The 11,526-nt window shown below is 35.2% G+C and overlaps 1 protein-coding gene across 1 annotated transcript; it reads left to right on the top strand.

Moving 5' to 3' along the window:
- Nucleotides 1–415: 415 nt before the first annotated feature.
- LOC107823458 (mitochondrial import inner membrane translocase subunit TIM50) lies at nt 416–9,943 on the top strand. The gene is made up of 10 exons (XM_016650094.2): nt 416–1,052; nt 2,760–2,848; nt 4,303–4,339; nt 5,052–5,113; nt 5,227–5,340; nt 5,544–5,648; nt 5,729–5,827; nt 8,050–8,206; nt 8,303–8,405; nt 9,657–9,943. Exons 1-10 carry the CDS (start codon nt 794–796, stop codon nt 9,700–9,702), a joined length of 1,071 nt encoding a protein of 356 aa, XP_016505580.1. The 5' UTR covers nt 416–793; the 3' UTR covers nt 9,703–9,943.
- Nucleotides 9,944–11,526: the final 1,583 nt, after the last annotated feature.

Genomic DNA, 11,526 nt, shown 5'->3' on the forward strand with positions numbered 1-11,526 from the left:
TGGTAGATGTTGATCAAATTTGCGAGAGTTAGGGTTTCCACGGTCTCGGAGCACAGCTTTCGAAGGCAAACCACTATGCGCCACACTGATGGGCCTACCTGAGCCAAGCAGATTTGGTAACGATGGCAGAATTCTAAAATTATGGGGTTAATTTCTTGACCCAATCTCAAAGTGAAGGGGTATGTATAAACATATATGAACCTTGGTCCGGAGAAGGTGACCCTTTTCACCTCATTGGAGGCGAAGATTTCAATTTTTTCACCTTTGACACATGTGCATCATTATTGTGTAAACATGTGCACGTGTCAAAGGTCCCGGGAATATAATTTAAGGAGGTGGAAAGGGTGGTATGAACCTTGGTCCGGAGAAGGTGGTATTGTTTGTTATAATTTAATTATTCCCAAACCTTTGACACGTGCATCATCCTGGGTCTCAAAACATAATTTGTCAATTTCGCATCTATGTCCTCCTATAGGCTACTTATGTTCATAACACGGGTTTTTAGAGGAAAGATATACGTTGGTTGGGACTTAAAGTGTTCACCTTTTTCATAGATGAATGATCATATATACATCAAGGACCAAAATAGTTCAACCCATTCGTTAAGGACCAATTTTGATCATTTTCTCGTCGGCGTGCGCCAATTGCCAAAACGGCTTCGGCCAACGTGGCTGTACTTTGAAAAGATCGGTCAAGCAACAGAGCAACAGTAAAGTGCATCCATAACCCTACTTCAATCTTCTCTGAAATTCCTCCTCGTACTTCTATGCTTAAACCCTAAACCCTTCGCATAATGTACGCTATAGCTCGGTCGCGATTGCGCATTTCTTCGTTAATTTCAAGGAAAAATCGACGCTTTTCATCAAGTGTTATCGCAGATCCTCCAAAGGAACCAATAATCTCCTCTAATCTCCTCAAAGACCAGCCTCCTCCACCTCCACTGCCCGAACCTTCGGCCACCGGAGCCGAGAAGAATCCATGGAATTTTCTCAAGTACAGTCTCGGTGCTGCCTTCACCGGCGGTGTTGCCACTGCTGGTTACGCTACCTACGGTACTTTGCTTTATTCTTTTCTGTATTCTTCCACGTCTTGTAGGACTTCTGATTTTGCCATTTAAATCGTCATCCATTTCAGTATTACTTGGATCGATAGAAAATTTTGTGCATATCGTTTGCACTCAAATTGAATGTGTGATTTTGATGCAAGACTGAAAAATCGCAAGGAAGAAGAAGAGAACTAGCGGCTACACTATGAGCCTGTCTGGATTAGCTGAATTTAAGTAGTTTTTAAGTGCTGGAGCTGAATTTATCATTAAAAAGAAGGTGAAAATTAGCCTATGATATGTTAAATAAGCTCCTTTTTGTTAAATGATTGAAATACCATTAAAACTGTTAATACTAAAAATGATCTTATTATTATTACTATTATAGTATTTTTAATTTTAAATTAATTCAAATGCAAATAATTTGTGTTTCCTTTCTGTTTAAGGTATAAATTGATTGGGTAAGTTTATTTTTAACAAATGCAAAGTATCTGTTTAAATAACAGAAAATAGTTATTAATTTGACTAGTTAAAGTTTGTAAGTAAATATATGCATTTTCCTAAATACAGCCAATAAATTGAAAAATACGGTGAGACAAAAGTGTCATCAAAGTAGACCATGAATTTGTATCTTACCATAGGAAAACACGAACTCTGAATTTATAGTTCAAATCTAGCAGGCGAAATAGTGAAATATATCAAGGAGAGAAATTGCGCTAATTACATATCTCTATTGACTCTATCTTCAACTTGTGCAATTTTGAATTTTTGCTAAATCACAAGCAAAAGCTAGACTTCATTTGCTCTTTAAGCGTCAGCCTAAGAAATAGCAAAAAAATGTTTTTCTTTGTTCCCTATGAGCAAGCTATCACAGGCATTGTTATAGCGAAGAAGATAGCAACGACAATGGAAGCAGCAAAAGAAAGAAAGTGGAGTTGGGGTTTTTAATGAGGGAAGGGTACTTTAGAGATTGTAAAAACATGTAACGGATAATAAGGTAAATTATTTGGTCAAACTTAAATAGCTTTAAGTTTAAAGCCAACAGCTGGACATCCCCAACTTAGGGCTTTTGGCTTGTTTTGGCTTAAAAGCACTTTTGGAGTTTTACTAACACCAAAACAAGCCAAAAAGTGCGTTTAAGCTGGTCCTTTGACCAGCTTTAAGCCCATTGATAGTTTGGAAATGAGATAATTACATGATTAAAGCAATGCTTGCTGCTAAAGGGGACATACTCTGCCATATTTATAACTGAATTTTGGACTGTCAGCATAAAAGACAAAAAGAACTGTGCAACATTGACCCTCAGAAATTTCTCGGTTACAAAAAGAAGAAGAGAGAAAGAGGGACATTGCATAGAAAGATTAAAAAAGTTAAATGAAAAAGAAAGAGATAAACTATCCGCAGGCTAAAAATATAAAATATTCATGATATGGGCTTGTTTTAAAGCCTTATGTTTTAAACCTCTCATAATTGTTACTAGGCAGACTGTTGCTTTGATTGTAGCTTAGTGCATTGTTATTTAGTATGGCCAACAGTGGGTTTATGTCCTGTTGTTCTTAATGGATTTGATATGTTGATTTGGAATAGTCTCTGTGAAAAATTCAAAGGGGGCAAGGGACTGATACTTGGAAAGATTGAAAGACTGTTCTTTGTAATTAATTTTCTGTTGGTGTTATGTGCATATCATTTCGTGACACTGACTATCCTCGATTTACAGCATATACGTTGGATGAAGTTGAGGAGAAGACCAAGGCTTTGCGTGCATCTGCAAACTATACTGTTGGTGATAATGCATCTGGTGTTGATGTTAGTCTGGGTCTGCTCTAATGTATTTTCACTGTGTGTTTATGTTATCCTGAGCCTGTAGAATAATGACAAAGTAGTTGTTTATTTGGCGTTTTGAGGAGTAATGCAAGGTTAAATCTAAAAGGAAAGAAAATAAAAAAAAATTAGACAGTACATATAAACAACATTTGGCTTGAGGCGATGGGGGAGATTATTCATGTCTTAGCTTCAACTATCTACTTAAATCATGTGTTTGGTTTGTTGTTGCCTTTTCCTTTTTACCTTGTCAGTAAACGAGGACTCGTCAAAAGTTGAAAAAGAATATGAGTGAAATGGCAGGATATGTTAATTCCATTCGAACGTGGAATATGTACTGCTCAAACAATGCATGGATATTGGCAGTAATTGTTTGAAACTTTAGCATGGGCTCATGAACACACATCTTTGGTCAATTTGATTTGCCGGAGAGATAAGCAGCAGCCTTATGTGCTGTAATTTGAAAATCTCAAGTGGATGAATCAGAATCCTGAGAAAACATTTCATTTCTCCACCATTATAGACAGTCCCATCCATATTATCTATTTTATAGAATTCAAGCTTGAACCTTATTCTAATTTTATTACAATTCAACATCTGTATATGGTAAGGGCGTTTACAGTCTGTTCTTGATTCAACACGCTTCCAAGTTCCATTTTAATGTCCGAGTAGATATTGTTACTTTCTCTCGTCCACTGAAGAAGAACCTAATCATTTTCCTTCAACTTCTTTTAGGGAGAAAGGTGGGATTTAGAAGAGCCCGAGTGACTGGAAATGACAAAATAAAGGATAAATTCCACTCTCGCCTCACAGAGACAGACTATAACAATATCAATGCTAGTAGTAGTCCAATTTATGATCATGAGGATTTTGTTCCGAATAATGATAGAAGTGGTGATATTGTTCCTCCATTATTCAGAAATTTCGATTTTTGCGCAATATCATGACGGATCAATAAAAAGGGTTTCTAGTTTTTCAAATGAACAATTTGAAGACCTATAACTGTTTGCGGAGTTGATCATTCGGACCTTTCAATTCATAAATGTAGATCTTGAACCTCTATGAATGGAGATTTATAAGTAATATGATATTTATAATCCATCGACACTATGAGCTTCATTTGGTTTTCGTTGGGGGGATAAATGACCTACTTAACTCAATGGTTAGAGTACTGCTATCAAACAGCAAAAGTCATTGGTTCAAATTCAATAGGAGGTAAAACATATTTATTTATAATTGATAAGTACAAATACGCGATGGGGGAGTTGATCCATTTTGAGCTAATGCATTAACCAATCATTTGTTTATCTGTAGAGTTATCTGCTCGGTCTTAATGGATTGGTGCGTCTTAACTGTTTATCTAGATTTGGCAGTTTTATTTGGTTAGCTCTTCTTTTTGAAAAAATTTCATTATATTTGGGCACCTGTTCTTTTTGCAGAAATTTCACGCTTTGCTATACTCCTCTGCAATGACAGGTTTGTTTTAGTTCCTAGTTCTCTCCATCTTATCCAAGAACATGAAGTTATGCCAATGTTACACATTGCCAGCTGTGTGCAATATATAGAGATAATACACATTACTTCATCAAAAGAAATATACATATAATACACATTGTCATCTTCAACTTTTTTTTTCTATTTTATTTACTTATATATTTATTTATTTTAGGCACTAACATGCTGATTTTATGTTGCATGATATGTTGGCAACTAGTCAGGCAGGTGGCAATAAACTTCTGTGCTCCCTTTATTCATGAATTCTTCCGTTGTTGGCACATCAAATCTTGTGTTGCACTGTTGGGGGATGGGGGTTGTCTGTCCTGTACATGTAATGTGAATGATTTATGGGATTATCCTTGCAATGCCTCATATTGGGGCCTATGACATGGTTTACTACATAGCTCATTGACATGATCCATGGGATTAACTATGTCCCCCATTCCAGAACTACTGATTAAAAACAGAAAATAAAAAAATGTGTGCTCAATTCTTGATTTTCCCCGGGTTGTGGTCTTAATGGAAGCAAGTATAAGGAAGGATGAAACCACACTTTTTAGGATGTAATTTTATTTTTTCTTAATTATGTTGATAATTTTTTTTAATGCATTCTTTAGTAATTTTTTGGGTTAATCTTAACCCTTTTCTCCGTTTTTATGTTGCTGTATTGATTCTCTTCTGAAAATTCCAGTGCCTGCCAAGTTAGTTGAGCTTTACCTAGATCTTAGGCGCCTGACTGAAGAACAAGTTCGAGTTGAGTAATTATGCAACTTTTTTATTTTTATGCTGTGTAGCTTTTCTAAGTCTTGTTCTTCTTGCATATTATCTCTTCCCAATTGCAGCTAAGATATTTTTGACTGCTTTAGGGTTTTAGTGAACCAATATCGGACAAGCTCCTGCCAGATTTGCATCCATTAGAACAGCATGTCTTTACCCTTGTTCTTGATCTGAGTGAGACATTGGTCTACTCTGACTGGACGGTAAAATTCCTATTCATAAACAAGATGGTTTTTCATTTAATTGTGGTAGTTTGAACTAACTGTCGTTGCTTTTCGTGTATCATGGAGGTTTAGTCGTACTATTAGGTTCTTCCTACCGGTAGAGCTCCTCCCTCCTCAAAGTATTCAGATTGTTTTATCATTTCATATTTCTGTCATTAATATGACTTTCTGTCCCCTAAAAGCGTGAGAGAGGCTGGAGAACATTTAAAAGACCCGGGGTTGAGGCTTTTCTGGAACACTTGGCTCAATTTTATGAGATCATCGTATATTCGGACCAACAGAACATGGTACTTTTTACTTCCTTCCTAGTGTCTTCTGGATTTTGTACCAGTTATGTATTTAAAACTTCTGCCTTTGGCATTTGCAGTATGTTGATCCCATTATTGATAGATTGGATTCAAAGCAGTGTATCCGGTATAGACTATCAAGGGGTGCAACTAGATATGTTGGTGGCAAGCATTACAGAGTAGGTGGTTTTGCTCATTCTCTAAATTTTCCATTCATTATTATGTTCTTTATGTATCTTAGAGTCATTTAGTAGGTCAATGTCCGTCGTAATTACAATTCTCTTTACTCGTTGCGTTTTCGTCTGTATCTGCGTGGCTGGAGTTAACCAAGAAAAAAAATCGCATTATGGATGTTGCGTTATAGTTGAAATAATGGAACTTGTGAATCCTGTAGAATACTTTTACTCCCATATATAAGTGTTCTTCTTCTTTAGTCAAGTCTTAATTTTGAATGATCTTGCTATTGAAACTTCTATACTAATGGTTTTCCTTTCTGTAAGATTTTGAGTCATAGTTGGTGTTCTGTGGACTGTGAGTTTCCTTCTTGAAAAGCTTTATGTGAACTGTTCGCAGACTCCAATGCCTATCTTGGGGGTGAGGGTTGGTTTGGTATTTGAGGTGAAGTTGAATGGTGTTTGGTCGTCCCAAAATGGACATTGTTGTGGAGATAGTCAAATGGAGTTACGTAAATTAAATTCAGGAAAATACAAGAGTCTTTTAACAAAATAAAAGTTAATTGGACAAGTACTAGATCAAACAATTTATGTTATTCAAATTGATTTTCTTAACCAAGACAAGTTAATCTGCAAGAGAGAAAGAGTTTTCTGTAACTGCCTATTTGGTAACACGGTAGATGAAAGAGATTCCAACAAACATGAATTTGGAAATTATACTGGCAATGGAGAAAGGAGAATCTGTATACATCCTAGTTCAGGTGAGCAATTGGAGTACTAGAGTAGTATGCAAAGCTATTTTATAAAGATGAAAGTACAGAACAAGGAAGGAATATAAGATGTTAATAAGAGTAATATCTTGTATTTGACCCCAGGTCTTTGGTCTAATGGTAAGAGCACAATGCGTGATGTGTGGGTGAGGTGTACATCACTGTAGACATATGCTTGGTATTTAGGCAGAGAAGGGTAGAGAGATGGTCCCATTGTCCACCTAGTTTTGAACCGTGCACACACCGGTCCTCGGGGATTTCTCGGTTAAAAAAAAATAAAAATGAAAAAGAGTAATTTCCTGTAAATCACGTGAACAGGTATATACTTTCCTGCATTTTGTTTGCTTGAGTAGAGTTACCTTGAAAGGATTGGTCAAGTTCGGAAGGATTAAGCTGTGTTTTTTTTTTTATAAGATGGAAGGATCAAGAGGTACTTATCATAAAGATGGAAAGTCAAGAGGTGCAATTAAACAGGTTATCACACTGGTTCAGGGTTCAGGAAGGCTTATATTGAATGAGAAATTGAGATATAGGACTCAGGAAGAAAAATTTTCCTGTGTAACTTTACTTTGGTAGATGTGATAGATGTGTTCTTTGATCTTTCTAGCAAAAAGGTCCCCTGAATTAGCAGAATTGCTGTACCTTTAGGCAGTGTATTATGATACATTTAGATCCCAAAGTATGGCAGTTGATAACTGACACTCTTCTCTGCATTTCAGTCAGAAGCTAACCTTTACTGAGTTCGTGAACTGTTTGCTGAGAGGCTTGAGCATCTAGCTTAGCTGTCAATATATAGAGCTAATTTTTTTAATGCGTGAATGGTGTCTTCCTCTTAGAAGTTTGTTTTTGTCATCAGGCATCTTAGGTTTTTCAAAAGCTGCAAATGAATTTGGTAGAGGTTTCCTAACACTTGAAAATTCTTATGATTAGTCATCCTTTTGATGTACATTTTTTGGATTAACAGAAATATTAGATCACGCATGATTCCTTTTTTTTGCGTAATCTTAAAGATATGCTTCAGCTGCTACGAGAAAATTCTATCAACCTTATCTTTTCTCCTGTTCTTTTCATTTGTTTTATGTTTTACTTCATTTCCAACTCCTTGCAAATGGTGATAATCGTGATTTCCATTTATCTTCCTGTCTTTCTTTGGTGGGACCTCATTCTTTTCACCCTTCTTTTTTCATTTGTTTTATGTTCTACCCCCTTTTCCCTATTCGCTTACTCAGTGGCGAAGCTAGGAAATTCAATAAGGATGTTCAAATTTTGAACACCCTTTGACGGTGTGCTATGCAAGGGTGTTCAAAGTCTATTTTTAATCAATAACAAGTAATATATACCTTATACGTAGTATAATTTTTTGGCGCCACCTTGGGCCAACATAGCTTCGCCCCTGCGCTTACTCTAGCAGATGGGATTGTTAAGATTTCTGTGTTATCTGTGTCTGTTCTTTTGCAGGACCTCTCCAAGCTGAACAGGGATCCATCAAGAATTATATATGTTAGTGGTAACGCATTAGAAAGTAGCCTTCAGCCAGAGAATTGCGTAGAAATAAAACCATGGAAAGGAGATGTAGAAGATACCACACTTTTAGATCTTATTCCATTTCTTGAATGTAAGCATGTCGATAACAGATGACATATAGAATGAGGTGGTCACGATGTCACCATGCAAATCTCACTGTTAATGACTTCATACCTTGTGCATGCAGATGTTGGAAAGCATAGGCCAGCTGATATTCGAACTGTATTAGCTTCATACCAAGGACGTGATATTGCAAAGGAGTTTATTGAACGATCCAAGGAGCACAACAGGTCAAGTTTCTTGTTGATTCATTTATGAGATATCGTTGTGCACTTGATTAATATTAAATTCTTGAAGACTTGGAGCTTAAGATGATTCTGGTTTATTTATTTATTTATTTTCTTGTTTATTTATTCATTTTAGTTTGGTAGCACTCTCCCCCTCCCCCGGGGCTGGTTTATTTGCCAGGGCTGGTCTTATAAAGTGCATTGCTAGTTTTATATTTTAGTTGCTCCACCTGGTTCTCACAGGGAAAGAAAATTGCTTGTTGGAAAATTTGTGACCAGTGGATCGGATTAGTTCCACAATTGACATAATTTCCTTTTGTTTCATGTACATCCTAAAGATGGTATTATTAGTTGGTCGATCTTATAGCACGAGAAAATTTCTTATGTTACCTTCTGAATGGTGCTAGCCTATTTATTATTACCAATATTATATTACTTCTAATTTTGAAGTTTTTGTTTAAAAGATCTAATTGAGTAAAGATAGTTAACATCTTTTTCTTTGACTATATTTTGGGTCGTTACGTCTAAAAAAATCACTATGCTTATTTAGCGGATAAAGAAATATCAATCAATTATTTATTTGTCTTATCATGAATTATCAACCAGCTCTGGTGAAAGTATTATATTATTAAAGAATTTAAAATTTAATATCGGAGTTATAAATGAACAAGGATAATATTGGAATTTTGAGGCAGTGGTTAGGAAACTTTAACGTACATGTCACTCTTGCTCTACGTTGAAATAGAAGGGAGGCTTCTGTTATTTTAGTTTATCGGAGTGCTCCATTTAATTTTCACAATCTAGAAATGCTGTAGAGTTCCAAAATGTATAAAACTGTAATAAGTTGTTCTTTTTCTTTTTTTATTTTTTATTTTGAAGATGCATAGAAATTTCCCCGTGCTTGATCTATCTAGAAATGTTTCATTTATTCATTCTCTTTGGCTCCGTATGGTGATTGGTCTCAAGATATGTTTTGTTGTTTGATTGGGGACACTTTCTGTTTCACTCCCACAGATCAACCTTTAAGACAATTTCACACATGGTTGTCTCTTAACATCTCTTCTTTTAACCTGGAAAATATGTAGTTATGTGCCTTTTGATTGTTCGGATTCTGATGATTTTCTTTTCTTATTCGCCAATTCCAAGCCATTAGTTTGAATGTACTTTCTTTTTATCATTGTTACTGGTTAAGTCAAATTATGTGATAATTTATCGCATGATAGTGTTAGTTAACACAATGACCTGTTGATGCAGGCGTATGCAAGAGCAGAAGCAGCATGGTCGTATTTGGCGTCGCTAGTGCTGAGTGTTATTTTTGGAAGTTTGAATTGGAAGATGAAAGCAATTGACACAATACAATAAACTTTAATCCATTTTTTGTGTAACTAAAGAATTCACGTTAATTATGTTACTCCAACTACGTGCCTGTAATATTTTGCCCAAGCAATGGCATTTTTTTCTCATTTAGTTCCACTGTAATAATGGAGAATGTCTAAATTTGTCCAGCGGCAGCTTTATTCAACATATGTTTCTTCTCTGAATTGATACTGCATGAGTTTGTCGTATTTTGTCCTTCTGTTTAGCTGCTGAACTGATTCTAGATTGATGTTGAGGCGAAGTTAAAAAAAAGAAAATGAAATAGGATTCTGCTTACCTTTCCGGTATTTCATGTGCTTTTGTGCGAAGTCAAATTGGCTAAGCCAGATGAAAACTGAAGCTCTTTACAACAAAGTAATGGGCAAGTAACTATGCCAAATCCAGTCATAATTTCAAGTGTAATTTTGCATGTTCACAGCAGAATAGCCTTAACTGGGGTAGATTAGTTCACATCTCAGAATAAGGGAGGATTATATGATGCTAATTGTTACCGTCACAAATCCCTTATTATGGTAAATTTTGAGTTATGACAGATGATCATTAATAAATTGATCAATTTAGATCTTTAATATTTTGCTTCTCTGTTTCCTCCTATTAGATTGGTTGTGGGGGGGGGGTAGGTCAGGGGTGGGGCACACTGGTGGTTTATTGGTAACATCTCATTATAAAAAAATAAATAGCTTTAATAACAGAAAGTAAGACATAGCTCAGCAACCACTAGTTGTTCACCCATTAATCTTGGGGTTATGTAAATTTGTCAAATCTAGTTGTGGAAGGCTGACGCTTGATTCAGTTGGTCCATTTATAATGAAAACTTAAGCATACAAATTGGGAGACATATCTCCGTGCTCTGACTACACTGTACAAAAAGGAGTGCGTATTATTGTTGTTTCTTTCATGGTGACTATATGTCATTCTTTTGTAGTATCATTCTATGTAGCGTGGGTATCGGTTAGATTTGGTTCGGTTGTGAATATTATTGGTTTAGCATATCAGTTATCGGTTTATAGATATGCTAAATCGATAATCGAACCGATAAGATATTGGTTATCGGGTATCGTTAATCGATTATCAATCCTTATCGGTTCAATTATCGGTTTACCCGATAAGAATAAAAAATATCCAAATTTTTATATTTTTATTATAGAAATCATGATCATACCGTTAAGAAAAGGTACTAATTTTTTTGTTCTTAACAAAAAAGGGATTAAATTTCGACTTTAGAAATGAAAACTTTCTTTGCATGTGAAAATCCCAACGAATGATCTCAATTTTTAAAGATATAAGTTAGTAGCAGTAAGTAATCAAACATTCAACAATTTAATCTTGCTAACTATTCAGTACATGTGGGCATAATTCACAGAAAAATAATAAAATCCTAATCTTATAAATGCTAAAGAATCATTGCAACAGAAGAAACAAATAGAAAAATAAAAAATCTGAACAATTAATTTTTTAAAGTTTAAAACTAAAAATCTTAATCGAAGAATAAAGACGAGAAATTCAGAAAAGTTTAAAACTTACCTTAAGGATTAAGGTTTGAAGATGAGAGTAACTGTTAATATGAGAGAATGAATACATAAGGTGGCTTTATATACTGAATGAGTAAAATTATACTTTTGATAAAGCTTATTGGATTATCGGTTAAATCGTTAATAAAATTAGACAAATCGAGATCCGAATCGATAATCCAATAGTCAAATAATATTAAACCATTACTAAACTATTTATCCAATAATCCGATATT

Source organism: Nicotiana tabacum, chromosome 2, assembly GCF_000715075.1.
Source record: "Nicotiana tabacum cultivar K326 chromosome 2, ASM71507v2, whole genome shotgun sequence".
Lineage (NCBI taxonomy): Eukaryota > Viridiplantae > Streptophyta > Magnoliopsida > Solanales > Solanaceae > Nicotiana > Nicotiana tabacum.

Coding starts and splice junctions, on each gene's coding strand:
- LOC107823458 (XM_016650094.2), top strand. CDS start 794: ATGTACGCTATAGCTCGGTCGCGATTGCGCATTTCTTCGTTAATTTCA. Junction 5,341..5,543: donor TGGTCTACTCTGACTGGACG/GTAAAATTCCTA, acceptor GTCCCCTAAAAG/CGTGAGAGAGGCTGGAGAAC. Junction 8,207..8,302: donor TCTTATTCCATTTCTTGAAT/GTAAGCATGTCG, acceptor TTGTGCATGCAG/ATGTTGGAAAGCATAGGCCA.